This window comes from Crotalus tigris, unplaced genomic scaffold (assembly GCF_016545835.1).
Source record: "Crotalus tigris isolate CLP2741 ecotype Arizona unplaced genomic scaffold, ASM1654583v1 scf7180000018040.1558517, whole genome shotgun sequence".
In the NCBI taxonomy this organism is placed as follows: domain Eukaryota; kingdom Metazoa; phylum Chordata; class Lepidosauria; order Squamata; family Viperidae; genus Crotalus; species Crotalus tigris.
Window position 1 is genome coordinate 1,313,465 of NW_024096790.1, and position 20,938 is coordinate 1,334,402.

The window sequence follows — 20,938 nt, forward strand, 5'->3', positions numbered from 1 at the left end:
ATTCCAACAAGGCTCTTTCAAGTACCAAAAACAAAATAGAATAGAGAGAATAGCAAAGCAAAGTCTCACCCGAATTCACCACAGGGGTTTTTACAGCTTAGATGTTCTTTGACTTGCAGTTTGAAGCAGCAGGGTGATCGGCCATTTTACTGGTCGATCTTCTTCTCTGTTGGCCCTCAGAGATAGCTCAGACCGCTAAAGGAGCTGCCGCTCCTCAGCAGCCGAGCAGAGCCTCCTCAACAGAAGTCGCACCCTCCAGGCGACTTTGGACCCGCATAAGGGTCTGCCGGCGGAGGGAAAGCTAGCCGAGGAGATGAGTCTCCCCGTGTGACTAGAGATGCTGCGAACCGGAACCAGAAGTTTTCTTTATTACTTCTTGTCATTTATATATATTGGCTTTTCAAATTTTGGCATTTTAAGTTTCCCTGATTTCTCCTTTCCCATTGCTTAGACCAGTGTTTCTCAACCTTGACAATTTTAAGGCATGTGGACTTCAACTCCCAGAATTCCACAGCCAGCTTTGAAGTCCACATGCCTTAAAATTGTCAAGGTTGAGAAATACTGGCTTAGACCAGAGGCCCCCAACCTTTTGGGCACCAGGGACTGGTTCCATGGAGAGAGGTTTTTCCGTGGACCAGAGGGGGCATGGATTTTGCATGCTGCCTGCATCCCACAGATGGGGCTTGCTTGCATGGCCTGGTTTCTGGCATGCCGTGGATTGGTGCCAGTGCAAAGACTGGGGGTTAGGGACCCCTATCTTAGACCATTAAACTCTACTGTTTAATACTGATTTTGCCAAAGACATATCCAGTTGAGCAGCCTGCTCTGTTCACCCAACAGTTGACAATGAAATACTTGGTTGCCTCTAAGAGATCTTAGATATGTTTAAGGTGAGCTTTAATCATGCATTAGTTTGTTTGAGTTGCTTTTAAGTTAGGGCCTCTTAACCACCACATGTGGTAACAAATTCCATAGTTTAATTATGCAAGATGTTATGTCCTTTTGCCTGTCTTAAGTTTCCCAATATTCAGCTTTATTGTAGACCTTCAGGCTCTAATATATGAAAGAATAAGGAAAAAAAACCCTTATCTGTTTTCTCCATGCAGTTCATAATTTTATAAGTATGTACTTCCGCTGACTAATCTTTTTTCCCTAAACTTAAAAAGGTTTAATTGTTGTAAACTTATCTTGGAGGAGAGTTGATCCAACTCCCTATCAGTTCTTTACTTTTTCCAATTCTACAGTATATTTTTTGAGATACAGCAATTGTTCCACAGAGTATTTCTAGTATGTCCGCAGGCTTCTCTCTAGAAATGGTTCACTGAAAAAGTATAATACTGATAGTTTATTTTTTATCTTTCTATATCATCTTTTTTTGTATTCTTCACAGTTCACTACACCAGGTTGACATTATCATTAAATTTACCTATCATGGCCCCAAGGTCTGTAACTCACACACTGTCATTGGATAGATATAATTATTTTTTCCATGAGCACCATTTTGTGTTTATATTAAAACATTTTCATGCTATTGCTATTTATCCAGCTTGGAGAAAGCCCTTCTGGAGTACTTTGCAATCTGTTTATTTTTATTACTTTGCATAATTTGGTCTGAACAGCGAACATGGCCATCTCGGTACTCACAAATAACTTTAGATTAAGGGTGGCCAAGCCGTGTTTCTAACCATGTTGCTGAATTACAGTTTTCCACATGTTTCACCATTAGATACTGTGAAAATTGTAGCTGAGCAACACCTGGAGGGGAAGAGGCTCCTGCTTCACTTGTTAAAAACACACTAACTTCATACAAATTCTTGTCTCTACTTCCTTCTCGTTGATTTCATATCATTTATTTATCTATAGATATTTATTAAGAAATAAATCCCGGTGTACAATGTTGCCTAGATCTGCATTCAAATTTTATTTGTAGACAACACGATAACTAGCAATAGTGACATAATCATTGAAATTGTTACTGACAACACAAGCATTTTCTCTAGGCTTATATCCACACGCTTGACTGATTCATAAAATCTATCTGTTCTGCAATGGTAACCAGACTTATTTTCAAATAGTAATTATCATCATTTCAAGCTAGCTCCCATAATCCCTGGCCAGAAAGATACATGTACAGAAAAATATAATAGGTAAATATGTCATCCATAAAAGACAGCATCTTATTTTGTTGTGTTTCAAGAAGCATGTACAGAATTGCTTCTGAAGACTGAAAGCATCGGGGTCTAATGGGGCAAATACACAACATAGTGTACAATAGTGTAATTTTTTTCTGGATAAAATCAGCAGTAGCCAATGGGAAGAGATTTGGCATTTCATAATAGGAAAATGCTGGTGTCAGGATGCCCTCTGCATCCAAGATTTTGTCCTTGAAGGTTGTTCCTTTTTCTTTTGCTTCCCAAATTGCTGCTGCTCAGTTGGAGCTGCTGTGCCTTCAAAACACATTACTTTGTTATGCTGTTACCCAAAGAAAAATAAGAGAAGGGAAGAGAGACCGTAAGAATCCATTATACCATGTTCTCTGATATTAAATGGATTTGTATAGTATTTTTCCATCCTCTGGCATGTACAGCTTACTGTTTGACAAGGGTAAAGTCTAAGATTGGTATTCAGGGACACCAATTCACCTCCAGCTGCCCTTATATTATCACGAAGGAACAGCCTTTCCACACAGCAGGTCAAAGGCATTTTTTAGAAAGACGTGGAAGGAACAGCCTTTTCACACAGCAGGTCAAAGGCAATTTTTAGAAAAGCATGGAAGAGGCCCACTGCCAGAAACAACATTGGATAAATATTCAGTGTTGGGTATTTGCATCCTTCCATAGGATATTTAGGCTACAGTGTTCAAAAATTTATTTCTGATACTGCTTCACAAAACTTGCCTTTATTTTGAAACAATAATATTATCCGTGCATTGCACAAAGTCTGTGGAAAGATATATACAGTAAGTATAGTAAGGCTTACTGTAAGGCTTGTCTGCTTTATCTGTACTTACCTACCATAGTCAGACTGGTATTTGCCCATTGAATGGCATCATGTGTCTTTGATGTGTGTTGATAGTCTATAGCAATGTTTCTCAGATGATGCTCTCCAGATTTTTTTTTTCATATACATCCATTTTTGTCTGGCATAGATAGCAGGTTACATGCAGGGTTGAGGTTGTTGTCAGTCTTGCTGCTTACTGCAGCCAGATTTGTAGATCATTCTGTGCCATGGTTTCTTTTCTCTATGGTATGCTGAGTGAGTCACAAATTCTCTTGAATCTTCTATATCATCATTTGCCAATTTAACTGCTCTCTGTGTCTGTTGAACCACAAATTCCATAATTTGGTTCATGGCTACACTGATTTGGAATTAAAAGGTTTCTTGGGGTAAATGGATAGATAATAGCTGGATAATACTAATTGGAAATAACAGGGAGTACAGTTCAACTTGTAGAATGCACCAGGTTGGAGAGGGTTGTTTTTATAAACTTGTGTGCATATTTTTGTATATGCAAAGACATAAGTGAAGAGAAACTAATTCTAAGAGTTCATGATAAGGATGTAGGTGGAGACTGTTACCTTGCTGAACTAATTGGTTTCTCTGATGCAAATTACAGTTCTATTGCCATTTCAAGTGCTATATGATATGATAGCAGTGGTCTGTAGATATTATAAAAATTGAGACAGCTTGCTGGTTTCCATTTATTTACTCTAAATATTTTCCCTCTTTTTTCTTACAGACTTTTAATCATATTAGTCTGTTTCGGTGTCTGTTTTGAGCTTCACTGGCTCTTCCACCACCTTCAGCTATGTACCATCTGCTGCTAGTCTCAATATCCACTGAATTATATGCACAGTGGGAGAGATGAGGGCAGTGTGCTAGGTTTCAACCACTGGATTGGGCATATGTGGGATTTCACAAAATACTTTTCTGATTAAGGCTTGGGGGTATGCCATAAATATCCTGAGAAAATGAGAATCTCAATTTCAAAGGCTTCTGACCACATGGCATGCTCAACTTATAAAAATGGAAGGATGTTCTGAAAAGCAAAAATCAAAGAAATTAAATAACTGGCCAGGCACTCAAATACAATTTTGTGTTTCTATATCTATTTTTTTTTTTTACATCCTCTGCACTTTTGACATTAACTATCAGTCTGGATGCTGTAAATCCATCTTTACTGCCTTCTTTTTTATAATACTACAGTTACACATTTTATTTGTTTGTTTATTTCTTCAAATCTATGGCCACCCATCTCAGTCAATGACTGGGGAGTTTATAATTCAGAAAAGATATTATGATTAATTTTTTTTTAAAAATAAAACAATAAAAGCAGTAAAACCAGTAAGGAAAACATTAAAAACATCCAGTTCAACATACACAAGAACAAGTTATGAATATCTTACTACTATGCATGTATGTACACTATATATGTAGATATTGAGCTATAGGTAAATATAAGTATGTAGAGTCAGTGTAGTATAGTGGTTAAGGTATTGGACTAGGAGAGGAGGGGAGAGGAGGGGAGAAAAAGAAACTAGGTTTTGCTCATGTGATTTCTTCCATTAAGCACAGAAGCTGACTTGGTGGGCCAATCACTCTGTCTCAGAGAGTGGAAGACTTAGACCAGGGGTAGGCAACCTTGGCTCTTTTATGACTCGTGGACTTCAACTCCCAGAATTCATGAGCCAGGCTGGCTCAGGAATTCTGGGAGTTGAAGTCCACGAGTCATAAAAGAGCCAAGGTTGCCTACCCCAACCTAGACTGAGAGGTTGGAAAGCTTCTGTCACTCATACCTGCACTGATAGATTAATTTGCCACTAAAGGTAATTTCAGAGGCGAGTCCTTCATCCTGCAATGAATTAATTTTGCCTAATGACTAGAATTTGATATATTAAAATCTGTGAGCTGTAGGTTGCTTTTTTCACAAGACACTGCAATAAGAGAAAGGTCCCTGCAAGGAATGCTAAGATATTGAACATATGAGAAGAAAATAGATGAGTGAAAAAAGCTGTCCATAGGCAGTTGTTTGGTTTAAGAATTTTATTATAGATTGGTCATGGTATTTCGTACTCTGAACATTGACGATATTCTATTCTTAATGGTTTCTTTTTCTTTTCCAGAAGTACTTTGTAGGTTTGAATTTGTCAACGCTCCAATTTCTTTCTTTGTTCATCTCTTTCAACAGATCTATGATGAGAAGAAGAATTTATTTGAAGTAAGAGACAACATCCCTGAAAAAATTGTGGAGAAAGTGGCAGGGGACATTGAGAGTCTCCTGGCCAAGAAAGTCCAAGCTTTAAAGGTAAAATGGCTCCTCAGTTTCAGTGAATTTAAATGAAAAAGGCAGGAGGCGGGAATGGAATTGATACCTATTATGATGCTCTGATATCCCCAGGGATTGACTGATACTTTATTACAAGGTTTCACAGAACGTTTCTAAGAAATGGATAATGTTAAACAAAGTGCTTGCATAGCTCTTCCAAATATTTTCTCCTTTGCATCTTTGACGTATATAAGTCTACGATTAAAGATTGTGTGAAATGTGTCCCTTAGTCCTTTCCTTTGTAAGCAGTCTAAAGACTCTCTCAGGCTCTAGTCTATTTTGGTCTCTTGAGATGAGTGGCCTTTTCTGCTCCTTTGGAAGGATATTTTGCAAAATGTGAGTGAATGAAACAGAGCATAATAGCAATTGTCTGCAGTTAAATCTGGGCTTTCAAGTAGGTTTTCAACCCAACTTTTCATTTTATATAATTTCCTTCCTTGTTGTACAGTGCAGAGCAGATCAGCATGTTTAAGGTCTAATATTAAATGGACCTGACTTTTCCTGTGACAACGCTCAATATGTACATTTTCTGTTTTAGCTTTTCTGCTTAGAGAAAAGGATTCTCAGTAAATCGCTTTTATATGTGCATATTTTTGCATAGTTTAATTGCCTCAACATTATCAGATATTATTAAATTGTTTGTTATTATGACCTGTTTATGTTTTCCCAGAAACCTTGTGACCATAGTAGTTGATAATGCCAAAAAAAAATAGAATAGCAATAATAATATATCGCAAAGCAATGATATATATCAATTTTGGAGAACCCTCATTTATTTCAGAGGCATATCAGCTTTTCAGTCCATAAAACTGAAATTCTAAAGGGGTAGCAAAACAGCACATGGTAGTGATAGTTTCACAATGTAGATTAAAATCAGTCAGATCCTTCAGAAAGATAAGCAAAAACAATACAATAAAGTGCATGAAGATTAAAGTACAATTATGCAAAAATGCAGTCAGCTTCAGTTATCTTGGCAATTGGCATTTTCAAAGCTCAGCAGTAGTTCAGGTCGCATCATTCCCTCCTCTCTTTTAACTAGGTCAGTCTTTCCACATGCTACCTTCTTTCCCAAGTCATTAAAAAATACAATCAGTGGGACTCAGTTTCTCAGTGTGCATACATGGGGCCAGTCTTAGCTATTATTGGTACCTTTACACATCATCTATGTTCATGGCCAGTTGCTACGATCTCATCCTACCCCATCCCAGTGCTAGGAGTAAAGTGTGATGTTCCAAATCTTGCAACCTCCACACCAGGCACCCAGAATGAATGTGCACCAAGACTCTCTTGAATAGAGTTTAATTCTATTGGCTTTCAAAAGCCAATAGGAATTGTCAGGCTGTCTCTGCCCTGCTGAGCCCGCCAAAAGTCCCATTCTGCAAACGGTGCTGCACCAGTTGAGTAGTCCTCGACTTACAACCGGTTGAGTAGTCCTCGACTTACGACCGGTTGGGGTCGCGGTATTAAAAAGGTTGAGAACCACTGTCTTAGATAAAATTCCAGCTTTTGCTCAATATCATTCCACGTTAAAAGCCCCAGCATACAAAACAGTCTGCTTACTTTAATTTTGTCTTTTTTTATTTCCCACTGTACCAGCGACCAATTACATTTGTTTTTAATATCAGTGAATCTGTGGATTGACTGTTTTGACTTAATGATGACTGGGTGGAAGCAGAAAGTTAGAGCATTGTGTCTTTTGGCTGCCACCTAGTGGTCATCCAGATTTTTGCTGAAATGCAGATACTGAAAAACTGGAATTTGAGAAAGAGGGTCAACTGCGAGATTAGTGTGGGATTTGTAAACCTTCCCAAGTACATAATATGAAGAGAGAAGGCAAGGGACTTGTGTTTCCTTAGGAGCAGCAACTGCTGGGAAGGGAATTCCTAATTACACAGGCAACAGCAGAGCAAGTGCCAAACTCTTTCAATTACATTTCAATTACATGTGTTAAGTCATGCATAGGATGGACATTGTCAAGGTTTTATACCCTCTAGATCCAAAAGCTGATCCATACATTTATAAAAGAAAGGAAAGGGAGCTGCAAAGTTCCAGATTCCCTGAGGCTGAAGGAAGACTATAGGTGAATAAAGAAACCAGGGACCAGAGTGAAGAGGCTGGATTCATAAGAAACCACTTGGAGTGAGAGGATTACTGATATGGCATATGTTGTTTCAGGCTGCCTCCCTGATACATATTAATATGTTCTACAATGGCTGCACATAGTCTCTTCTGGCAGTATATTGGGGAAAACATTACCTCAGAGCATGCTGCAGTACCTTAAAGTGTCCCTGGACCAACTCAGCTACAGATAGACTTGGGGAACATTAGTAGGCCATCCTCAGGCCAAGAAAAGAATCAGTGGATTTGTCTCATAAATTCTACTTACATTTTTCTTTGTAGCCACACATTAATTTTCTAAGCACATTTCAAAGAAAGGCAGTTTCTGCTCCATGTTGAAAGTAGTGTTTTTCAGTGTTCAGAGTTGCTTTCTGGTTCTGCCTGCTGAGCTTTCTTCAAATGCTATGCTCTGATCTGGCAGTGTGAAGAAACAGGAACACCTTCTTATCTGGGTCAGTGGTCATCACTCGGTAGCAGCCTAATCTTGGCTGCAGCTATTATTACCATGGTGTTTTATCAGCATAGTGGTCATAGTACCTGCTTATATATTGATGGCTCAAAACCCAGCAGAACTACCTATTTATTTGTTGGTGTTTTTATTTTTATTTTAATAAGTCCACTGATACGCCATTTCAGCTGTTTTTCCAGTTACTTGGGAAAGAAAGATTTCATTCCAGTTCTCAAATAAGCCAGATGAATAAGTAGTACAGTTACAATTTACTACCACAAGTACCGGGTGGGTGGGTGGGGGGAATGAAAAGGTGCAGCGTTTTTCCTCTTCTGCTTTAAAGAATGTGTTGTAATAAAGCAAGTATCTCAGAGAGAGAAAAATAAATTTAAAAAGTTTTGCTGGGTTTCAAGGATGTAATGTTCTGCACATTAAACAAATGCTATAATCGCTCTCCTGCTGAGAGGTTCTTTTGTCTGTGGGAGTATAATTCAACTTTGTATACATGTATTTTGTTGCGTGAATGTAGATGTAAAAGTATATATATCCAGTAAGACTTGCCTGCAGTTGGTTTTCTTATAAGGAAAGTTGCAAAGGTATAGTAACTGGGGAGTTGCCCAGCTGGGGGCATGCTAGTTGGCAATTCTAGTTTGAACATCTGGCAAATTGCTGCCAAAGCCCCCAAACCAGACAGAATTTTCTTAAAACAGTTTAGAAGTCAGCTGCCAACAGGGAAGACGACTGCTTTAAGGATGCTGTACTGTTACATTGCAAGTCTATAGTTCTTTCTATTAACACTTGATTCTGCTATATTAGAAGTCCTTCTATTTCACTACATAGCAGACTGCCCACTATAATTCACATCGGCTTTTGTTTTGGTTTCTTTTGCAATTTCATGTATCTCCCGAAGGAAGATATATTACAGTAGGGTATATAGGCAGACCTCAAATTTATTTTTTCTTTTTTGTACTGTAATTGAGTCATCCAGGGACTTTTCCTTTTTTTTTTTCACAATAAAAGAAAAGTTGTGAGTTGTGATTTCTTTTTCATGCACATAGGAATTGGGATGATGAGGATGAGTTAATGGAAATAAATGAGATGGGCATAATACTCATGATGCCAGTGCATTTCGCTGCATTTATTCTAGACAGCCTTACCTTTCCTCTCTGTGATAGTCCTGTAATAATCAGAGGATTATTTTACTGAAGAAAGTTTTATATTGAGTCAGAAGTGACTAAAATAGGAAATACATTCATGTTGATTTAAGATTTTATTATCAAACTTGGATGTTTCCCATCTGCCAAAGATGATTCTAGGCAGCTTACAGATATTAAATAAAAGGCAGATTAACACATTAAAGCAATAAATAAAAGTCATAAATTCCATGACTGACGGGCCCGCAGTATGCCCTTTCAGCTGGCATGGGTGGGCTATTCCATCAGATTGAGCCCGTTTCTCAGATAGACTGAACCCATGCCATGAAACGCTTTCAAGATGATAACCAACATCTTGAATTGGACCTGAAAGCAAACTGGCAGCCAGTGCAACTCTTGGAATATCAGTATAACATGGCCTATCCTAAGGGCCCCAAGAACTGCCTACGGAGTTTCATTCTGCACCAACTTCTGGATCCCCTTCAAGGGTAGCCCTATATAGAGTACATTGTCCAAGTATGAGATGACCAGGACTTGAGTGATGCAGGGACTCCCAGTCTAGAAAGGGTGCAACTGGCACGCAACATGAAGTTGTGCAAAGGCTCTCCTAGCATTGACTGCAACCTCATCGAGTAGCAGACACAAGTCCAGGAGAATACCAGATTATGCACAGGGTCTGTCTGGGCTAGTACAGCCCCATCCAAAACTAAAGAAATCCTAGAACTTTCATTTATTCATACCTTGTTTTGCAGAGCAAAATATCAACAAAAGTAAATTAAATATGTGTGAGCTGCATGATGAAAATGTTAATATTTATTATCTCTTAGCTCTCCTGAAAAAAACAAAACAAATATTGATTGAGCAATGTTGATAGGACTTAAGTGCTTTGGCTGAACTTGTAAGAATCTGCAGTGATTCTATAATCCTTGCATATTCACTCAGAATGAAGACCTAGTTTATTCAGCGTAAGGTAACTTCTGACTAAAGTATAGGATTCCATGGATTGGAAATAAATTGCACAAGAAGAAATAGGGCGGAGAGTGGATATTCTGAGATAAAGTATGTATTGATGTCAATATAACCTGTCTCTAACAGCTTTTAATATTTCTGTATGTTATTCTGGGTCACAGACTATTTTCTGTGTCATATAAATGCTGCATGTTCGACATTCTATTGAAATTACAGTCTATGGAAACCTGAACTAAGATAATTAAGTTAATGTTTGTGTTTTGCAATTCCTTTTGTACAATAATGTAACAGTTGGGCAGTATGAAATTAATTGATTGATTATGTGCTATCAAGTCAGTGTTGATGCTTAGTAACCGCATAGATTTTTTTCTAGAAGGATCTGACCTTAACCTGCTCCTTCAGGTCTTCCAATGTCACATCCTTTGCCACTGTAGGTGAGTCCATCCATTTTGCTGGTGGTCTTTCTCTTCTGTGTCCTTCCCTTTCTCTGCATTAGAGCCTTCTGTAGAGAGCAAGGTATTTGCATCATCCTTTGTCCCTTGATTCTGGGTTGATTTGTTCAATGAGCTATTTGTTTGGGTTGAAGTTATTTGGGGGGGAAGGATCTCTCTGTGGTATTCTTATGAGTATTCTCCATCACCAATGTTCAAAAATGTGAATATTCTTTCTGCAGACTCCAAAACCAGAAAAGACACATTGAGGTTCTTCTAAGCCGCTTCCTTCCTTTATTTATAAACAGAAATCTTGCTACACGAAAGCAGATTACTTGCACCATTTAACATATGGTTGAGAACTCCTAGGGTGGAGCCATTTTAGCTTTACACATTTGATGTCTCTTTCCTTTTCTGGGATCCAGTCTCTCCCTCCTGGAAATCCTGACTACATTTCACCACACTTTCTATCCTGCTTCTTCAAAGTCTATGTCATGTGATTAACAAAACACTTCAAAGAACTTTCAGGCATTTTTTCAACCTAAAAAGCCTTTATTAGTATTACAGAGATGTCAGCACAACATAGTGGATGCTAAGATCTGAATTTCCCTTCCTTTGCACATAACATTCCAGGCATTTCCCCTCCCCTATTTTGGGGTCATGATTCACATCTTCCAATTAACTTGGAGGGCAAAGATTTACTTCCCGTTTCTTTTTCCTGGGCTTTCCTTATATTCTCCTCCCCTTTCACTGTCACCTGATTTAACTCTAAAAATACCAGACAGTTCTGTATATATTGTCAAAGCAAGAATATTCAATATTAGCAGCATTGACAGTCTAACTTTCACTTCCATAGAGCATCACAGGGCATTGTGCTTGAACTCTAGTGAAACTTTCTAAGTATAGATATATCTAGGTATCTTTTTAAAGGCTTTCATGAACCAAGTTATAGTATGTGGTATATTTCTTGACTGTTGCTCCTTTATTATTGATGGTAAAGGGTAGAAACATCCACCATTTCAGTATCTTCATTATCAGTTCTCTATCAGGTTGTTGTGCCCGTTGTTATTAGTTTGATCTCCTTTATATTTAATTTTAGTCCTGTTTTGTCATTATATTCTTGAGTTTTAGTACTAGACTGCAGATCCTTTGCATTTTCAGCTGTAAGTGTAGTATCCTCAGGGCAGCATACAGTAATTTATTGATATTTCTTCTTCTAATATTAAAACCACACTCCTCTTCCAACCATCTTCCTCTTTATATTCCACATATAGTTTGAATGAATAAAGGGAGTGTATACAGGCTTGTTGCACTCCTTTGCCTATCTGGAGCTATTCTGTTTTGTCATTTTCATTTGTATTGAGGCTTCTTCACCTGTATAAAGCTTTCGCATGAGAACAATAAGATGTTCTGGAATTCTCATTTTTTAAGCCCATTTGATAGCTTCACATGATCAATACAATTTAAAGCCTCTCTTTAATCAATTCAAATATTGAGGGATTTTTTAAAATGTTCTTTGCCTTTTTCAATTACCCAGCATGTATCAGCAATAAGGATTCATGTTCCTTGGCCTTTTCTACATATGACATCTCCTTTTCCAGGCAGAGCTCTAATCTGTATTTGATGATCCTAAATATTATTTTGCTAGCTTATGAAATTTAAGATACTGTACAATAGTTTGCACACTCTGTTAAATCTCTGTTTGGCCATCATGTTGCTGCATAGTTTGGTTGCACCTTTACTGATTCTTTATTGCTTGACATAGTTCTGGGGGTATTTCCTGTAGCCTCTTAACACTTTAATGATTGGAGTGCTGATCTAACTTCATCTTCTATCTAGTACTAGAGGTTCTTATGGGTAGGGAATATTTTTAAGATAAGTTGTTTATTGACATCTCTCTTGTACTTGAATATTTCAGTATCCAAATCCGTTTTCATCTTCAATGGAAATGCATTCATTTGTAACTTCACACCATAATTCCGCTGGTTTTCTATTAGTGGAGTTCAGGACTTCAAAGTGATTCCTAATGTTTTCCCCTTAAATGGCGGAAACATGTTTCATATGTTTTGGACATGAATTGGTTGCTCGTCTGCTTTAGCTTGACTTGGAACCTGCACATAAGCAATTCATAGTCTGTTCCACAGTCAGCCTCCAGCCACAGTTTTGTTGCTACAACTAACCTCTTCCACCCTTTTGTGACAATGATATAGTCAATTTGATTTCTCTGTACTCTTATCTGTTGATGTCCATGCATATTTGAAGATTGTGTTAGCAATGACAAACATAATTGAATTGGCAGAAACTGAGAAATTATTCTGCTGCTTCATTTTTTGTTTCCTGGGCCATACAGTCCAAAGTACAATTTCTTCCATACAATTTCCAGTGTTGACATTCCAGTCTCCAGTCACAAGCATGACATCTTGCTTATACTCTTCATCAGTTTCAGACTATCAAGTTTGTCTTCTTCAGCATCAGTGGTTAGGAACAGATTTAGATAATTTCTAATCCAATCTAATCCAAACTAAAGGATTGTCCATAAAAACTAATTGATATCAGTCAGTCACTGAATACCTTGTCTCCTTAATTGCAACACCTTTCCTTCTTTTTCATGTGCTAAGTAATAAACAGTTGAACCTCTGACTCAAAATATCTAATCCCAGTCCATCTGAAATTGCTCTTGTCTAAGATGTCAGTATGTAGTTGCTTCATTTCATCTTTCACTGTTTAAGCTTTCCCATGTCCATGCTTCTTATGTTCCATGTTCCTACTGTCATTCTAACTTTATAGCATTAGATTTTCTTTTCCTGTATGGCAACATCAACTGCAAAGGCTTTAATCAAGCCGTCAGTACTGCAAAAGATCGTCAGCTCTTCCTCAATAGCATGTTGAGTCCGAGCCGAGAGGCCCGCCATCCAGAACTACATTCTGACTCATTTTATAATGTTTATTCATGGGACTTTCTTAGTAAAGTATTGGAGTGGTTTACCATTGGCCTTTCCTGCTTGGTGTGAAAAAAAATGCCTTTCTCATTTTTACTAAAGTGACATTTCACCTCCAGCATCTTCCTATGTGACTGTTGCCCCACAGTAGGTTCCTGTTTGCTTTAGCTGGGCAGTTGGGATGATCTTCATGCCTTTGATGACCCTGCTGGCATATTACTGGCATAAATCCCTGACATTCTTTGCTTATCTCTCTCAGAAAACCCCACCTCTACAGGACTTTTGGGGGGGGGGGTGGATTATGAAAAAAGGAAATAAAAAGAATTGTTTGCTACTCTGATCAAGATTCCCGCTTTTTCCCAAATTTACCTGGGCAGCTACGTTCCTCACACTCAGCCTGGTCTGTCTCTTCTAGTATTAAAGTAGAGGAGTTATGTGTGTTTAGTATATTTATATGCCACCTGCTCCATCAACAGATCTAGCCTTCTTAAATAAATAGCACCAACATGATCATAATAATAAAAACATGGTCAAAACAACAAAATGCAAAATATCTGAAAACATTAAAAGAGGTTAAAAGGCCAGAGAAAATAAATGTAGAATACCTTTCTGATCTGTAAAAAGGCAGCTAATTTCAACTCCAGTTGGCAGTTTGTGCCGTAAAATGAACCTTGACACAAAGAAAACAAATTTAATAGTTGATGTCAAGTATATAATGAGACCTATGATAGGACTCACAAAATACTGCATTAATAATCTAAATGCTGAGGGTGGAGTCAGAAGGCAACCACAAGCACTGAAACTGTTTCAGTGTTGAGAGGTAACCCAGAACTTTAAAGAGATACCACTTACCATTCATGTTGCTGCATCCTGAGCCAGCTGCTGATTTTGAACTGCTTTAATGGACTTCCTAACCAAGTATGTACTACAGTAGTCTGTTTGTTAGTTTATCAGGACATGACTCACCAATGCCAGGATTGTCCTTGCAGGAAAACACTCATCCGATTTATCAGATAAAGGTGATTGAAGTCCTTGCTTGCTCCAGCTGTCCCACATCTTTCCGGTTTCACTGCTGTAATAGTTTTAAAAGGGTACTGGAACACCACCAGCATAAAAATGTTTTTTTAAAAAAGTTGGCTCCTTTTTTCTTTCAACTTCTGTGCCTATTAAAGGGAAGAATCCATTGTCCCCCCCCCCTTTTTTTTCAGTAACAAAATGTTATTGTTTGAATGCTGGAAAAAATGATATTTCCAAAATAGAAGAGCTATCTTGGAAACTGGTTTCTGGATTTCATATAATTAATTAATAACAACTATGATTATTCTGCCAAATCTTCATGAATTTTTGAAGCTTCTACAATGTATAGTGTGCAGCTAGTTTCGGTCAGATTGAGCACAGGTGTGGAATATTTAGGAAATACTGCTTAGTCCAGAAATTCTGTACATTACCAGCCCAGAACTGATTTTATGGCAAAATACCCGCATTAAAGAACAGGGATTGTTATCCCATCAAAATGGATGTTGTAACTGGAGCACTTTGAGAGGCAATTTCACACTTCACCAAGAGGTAAATGTGTTGTCTAAAAGTACACTTGCTGTGTTTTAAAATGTAGAAATGTGTGAGCCTATATTTGTGGAATTATATGGGAAAGAAACTGTTTTTTCTTTCATTATATATTTGCACTGACTTTGATGCTGGTCTGCTTATTTAATTGTGCTGTGCCTTAACATAATACAATTGTATTGGAAATAGTAATTTAGCTTATCAGACTGAAAAGAATGGAGAGAGCAGCAGTAATATAAAGCACCAGTACTTTTGATTGGGTGGGAGTATCTCTTAGGCAGACTGAAATTTTCTTGAATGTTAAGTGGTTCTCGCTCTGTTTCTGGCTCCCTAATCCCAAGGGGTTGAAATTGGGCCACATTTGCAGCCGTTAGAATCAAGCTAGCTTTTGTGGTTGTTAGAATCGAATGATGATATCTAAATGATCAAGATGCAAAATAAGACAAGGCTTGTGTATCATTTAAAATTATGTAGAAGGAAGACTCGAGCAAGAATAATTCTCAGAATATCTTTGCATGAGGCAGCCCTTGAAGACCACTTGGAAGCTATAACTGATCCAGATGCAGTGGTGTGAACATCCATGGTACACTCATGTAACACCATTGCTTTGCTAGCTGCACTGGTTACCAGTAGGCTTCCAGGTGCAAAACAGATGCTGGTTGATATCTATAAAGCCTTTCATGGTATAAGATTTATTTATGGGACTGTCTTTCTACAGTTCTGGCCATTTGATAAGATCAGACAGGTCGGGCATTGTCCAGGTCCTATTATTTAAGAATTGCCATTTGGTGGGACCTGGGGGGGACACATGTCTTCTTTGGTATTCTGCCTGCCTTATGCTATAAGGGGGCACAATTCTATTTGCCTTAAGAGCCCAAAGGCCTCTAATACCACCATTAACTCTAGACATTAGCTAGAAATGGTGATGGTATTAGACCAGGGGTGTCAAACTCACCATGTCATGTGACATGTCATGCTGTATCACGACTTTTTTCCCCTTGCTGGAGCTATGGGGCGTGGCTTCCGTGTGACGCATCTGGCCTACATGCCGGCAGTTTGACACCCCTGTATTAGATCCATCTTGATTTACCTTTGGGATTGTTTCTCATTGTTTAAATCTGTCTCTAGCACAATGGTTTTTATTATTTAATGTTTTTATTGGTATTAAAAATTCTTTGCTCCCATCTTGCCTTGGGGGCAACTGCTTTTACTGCTATTTGTTGCTTTGAATTCTGTATGTCACCATCCCACCCCCCCATGCACATGATTGGGTGGCTTTATAGAGAACACTTGACTTACATCCACAATTGGCATCTGAACTTCCATTGCTAAATGATGTAATCATTAGCTGAGTCATCATATGACTACGTCCCGTCTTACCTTTGTTTTTGGCCTTGGTCATTAAGCAAATCTGGCTCAATTGAATTTGGCCTTACTTATTTGTAGCTGGCTCGGATGGTTACAAATGGTGATCACATGACCAGGGGTTCTGTGACTGTTGTAAATAATTGCCAAGTGCCTAAATCACAATCACTTGACTAACAAGAAACTTCTTCTTTAATGTCCTGCTTTTACCATATCTAAATTGTTGAAATTCGGTGTTGTTTCAGAAAAGTGGGTTATGCAGATTGTGTGTTATAGGTACCACTCTGAATTACAGGTGCTTGAGCAATTTAATCAGTTCACATTTAGTGAAGTGTCATAGTATACAGTGTATACAGTGTCATAGATAGTAGAGTACATCTATGTGGGTTAAATAGAAGTGGATTGTTGGAAGGAGAGACACTTCAATATAGTGTGACCTTTCCTTTATTACAGGGGCTACGTAGAGTGGTAACCCATCTTAGATGAGAACTTTGCCTGCCTAAATTTCAGCAATGAATGTAGATTATATATGAATTAGGTTTTCTTCATTCAGATAGAAGAGAAAGCAATATTTTTCTTCTTAGTGTTTTGAATCTTGGAGACAGCTCTTCTATTACTCAGTGTGTATTTATGCAGTTCCCAGCCCGCTACACATTAGCCCACCCAATAATAGAAATGAAAATTGGTCTCTTCTGCTAAGCCCTTGCATTAAAATCCCACACAGTCTAAGCTGGAGAAAAACAACATTTAAAGGTATAATCTCCCTGCTTTGTTAATTAATAGTGACAATTCATTCCTTTCCCCACTTCTTTAATTGCTGTTTTGTTGTTTTTGCTTTAATTATATTTTTAATTTACTCCTAATCAAACCGTGGCTTGTTGTCTCTGTGTTTATTTAATTATTTTGTTAGTGTATGTGACATGAGCATGTGTGGACTGTTGTATGTTTCCCTCTGGGTTTCCCTCACTCCTTTCCCTCCCACCTCTTCCTGGATTAGATCCACTAATCCAATTTGAATCTAGTCTCTGAGGTCTGAAATTCTAATTTACAGATTGCAGTGGGAGTTGAACAATGCGAACACCAAGATAGAAATTTATTGTCTAATCTAATCAGGGGGAATCAGATGTCTGTAACAAGTCTATCAAAGCTGCGTGGGACCCTTTTGCTAAACACTGTATCCAGCCTTCTAATAATGCTAAAGCGATTGAGGGTTTCATGTCTTTTTATACAGATTACCTTGCATATTTTCCTTTCTTTTGCAAGACATGCTTGGCAGAAGCATAGCCCACTTTGCTTTTTTGAAACTCCATAAGCAGCTTCATATTCTGCAAAGGATTATCCATATGTTAAAGGATTAGATTTCTGCTGAGTCCTCAAATGGCAACGGGTTCTGTATTCTGTAGTGCTACCCCACCCCACCCACAGTGCTATGGTTTCTGACACTGCTTTCATCATTTTCATAGCACTAAGTCAAATACCTGATTTGAAATTAACTTTAGAAATTGGGCACCCACTTCCTTGGAAATGCTGAAATCTTAAAAACTGGGTATTTGATCACTTGGAAATGGCAGGTAAAAATTGCAGTAATCATGATTACAGGGCTGGGTGAAGTGAAAACATAATTTCCCTGCACGGATGCTCTAGATAGTCTTGTTGGGAGTGGTGGAAGAATATGCAGTTATTGTAAAACTGGTCCTCCTCGGTAATTATCTAAAAAAAATGACTGCTGAAAAGGAATTCCTACCATACATATCAACTTTGATCTGAAATATTGTAATTACATCATTAATACCATTTTTTTTACCCGCTGTATTGCTGCGATGCATTGACTTTTCATACAGTTGTATTACAGATCATTTTTGGCTTCCCTGTCTACAGCATTCTCAAATGTCTCAGGGTTAAGCTGTGAACCATCCCCACCAAGCACCACAGCAACCAGCCTCCAACCAGCCTAACCAGGAGGCTCAAAGGGTGGGAGACCTCTCAAATCTCAAGTTGGAGGCTGTTTAAAGTGGCTGTGTCAACACTACAAATGAATTTAGCTGAAGCCATTTTCCCTTCATTTTCGGTTGCCACAGAATTGGGAGGGGGGATTTTTTAGCTTAGTCAAAACAATATATTGTTCTGTGGGAACCAAGGTCATTACTGATTGCATTTTGGTGGGCTGAAGCTTCCGTTAGAAAGCCGGCTCAAGTACTTAATTGGGGAATGTGATTTATGACATATTACTGGGGTGGGAAGTTCAACTTCGTAACAATGTAACCTTTGGGAGGGAACTTCAGTCTTGGTTTCACTTTTGATCATGCTGATACTATATAGCCAAATAAATATGTTCTTTAAGGAAACCTTTTTGCCTTGGAGTTCTCTTTTACTGGTCTCATCTATTGGAACCATGACAGGCTGGGGCAAATACTGAGAAGGGACACTGTCAAGATCCCATCAGATGACAAGAGATCTGGAGTGGGCCCACTCACACTCTTTTTTTTTTATATTAAAATTTTTTATTTTTTCCATTTAAACATTATAAAAAATACAATACAATTTTAAAATAAGATAAATTCATAACCATTGGTGCGACCCACCCATTCCCCCCAGGCTGCGTCCACCCTTTCTTAAAACATTCCCTACTTCCCTCCTCTTTCTCTCCTCCCCTCCTACTCTTTTCCCCTCCCCCTCTCCTCTTAATACTCTACTTCCTCTCTACACTTGCCCACCTCTCATCCCTATCAAACCCATGAACGCAGCCTAAGGGGAGTGCCTGGGCCGCACTCCTATAAACAACCATTATCTATACTACACTTACCCCCCCTCTTGCCCTCCCTCCCACCCTAACCCCCCTCCCTTCACTTCCCAGAGCAGAATACAGGGTTAATAATAACAAAATTTATAATAATAAAAAAGAAAAAGAAAAGAAAAAAGAAAATATCATAATTAACCTTTAACTCCATAACCTATAAGACAATTCTCTATAATATTTGTTAAAATATTCATTCATAAAATAAATGAAACTTTTTAATTCCATACTTTTTCTGAATATAATCTATCTTCTCCATACAATGATATATCTTTCTTGTGTATGATCCTTTAAATAAGCAGAAATTTTTGCCATTTCTGCAAAATTAGATACTTTAAATATCCATTCTTCTAAAGTAGGCAAAGAATCTTTCTTCCAGTATAAACCTATTAATAACCTTGCTGCAATTACTAAATTCAACATCAAGATAGTTTCTTTTTCATTTAAATCAATGAAAATACCCAGTAAAAATAGCTGAGGAGTAAACTTTATCTTCTTTCTAAAAATCTTTTAAATGTTCCACCAAATCATAATCCAAAAAGCCTTAACTTTTTTACAATTCCACCAAATATGAAAATATGTCGCATCATTATTACCACATCTCCAACATTTGGGCCGTATATTAGGATACATACAAGATAATTTTTTAGGATCTAAATGCCATCTATAAAACATTTTATAAAAATTTTCTCTCAAATTTTGAGCTTGTGTAAATTTAACATTTCTAGTCCAAATTGTCTCCCATAAGTCCAATGAGATCGGTTCCTGTATATTCTGGCCCACTCATACTCTTGACACATTCGGACAGGCAGATACCCTTGGAAAGAAGTAGGCCCGCAAACAACTTGGCTCTGTGCCATGTATGGCTTTAAAGATACAGGTAATCCTCCGCTTATGACCACAATTCCTGTTGTTCACTGTTGCTAAGCAAGACAGTTAAGTGAGTTTTGCCCCATTTTATGACCTTTCTTGCCAGGTTTACTAAGTGAATCACTGTGCTTAAAGTTATTATGGTTGTTAAGTGAATCTGGCTTCCCCATTGACTTTGCTTGTCAGAAAGTTGTAAAAAGTGATCACTGCAAATGTCATAAATACCAGCTGCCAAATATCTGAATTTTGATCTCATGACCATGGGGATGGTGCAACGGCTGTATGTGTGAAAACCGGTCATAACTCATTTTTTTCAGTGCCATTGTAATTTCAAATGGTCACTAAACAAGTGATTGTAAGTCAAGGACTTACAATAACCAACAGCTTGAATTTCATCTAGAGAGCAACTAGGAATCAGTGTAGCACTTGTGTAACTTGGATGAACCATGGGTCACCCAGAACTGCATGTCTGGACCAATTGCAGATTATGGATAGTCTTTAAGGGAAGTTAGCCATAAAATGCATTGTAATAATTGAAATGGCAGATGACTAAGGCACAAGTGCCCGTGAGTAAAGCCTCCTGATTCGGGAATGGGTGCAATTGGCCCCAAGCCCATGGCTGCCACCTGCTCTTCTAATAGGAGCCATGACTCTATGAGGACTCTCAAGTTGTGCCCCAAATCTATCAGGGAAGTATTGACCCATTCAGAGTTTCTGGTTTGTTTAATAAAGCATGGATGGAATAAATTTTGGCTTAATATTAGGTGCAGTTGTAGCCACTTTATTTTCCACTTTCTTTGAAAAATAAATGTTTCTGGAGGAGATGCAAGTAAGGATAAATTATCTGAGCTTTAACTGCAGGTTTTCTCTTAAACAATGGGCTTAACTCAACATGAACCTGAAGCTTGTTATTCCTGTTATTATTGGGTGGCTCTTGATACTTAAGCAGTCTTCAGAATAT

The 20,938-nt window shown here is 38.1% G+C and overlaps 1 protein-coding gene across 1 annotated transcript in view; it reads left to right on the forward strand.

Annotated features, from left to right (window-relative positions):
* The first annotated feature begins 1,624 nt into the window (after positions 1–1,624).
* The window catches only part of LOC120309586 (voltage-dependent calcium channel subunit alpha-2/delta-2-like), a 174,620-nt gene continuing 155,306 nt past the window's right edge, over positions 1,625–20,938 (forward strand). Inside the window, exons 1-2 of the mRNA XM_039346984.1 lie at positions 1,625–1,636; positions 5,189–5,305. Of these exons, the coding sequence (XP_039202918.1) occupies positions 1,625–1,636; positions 5,189–5,305 (129 nt within the window). The remainder of the gene's footprint in view (positions 1,637–5,188; positions 5,306–20,938) is intronic.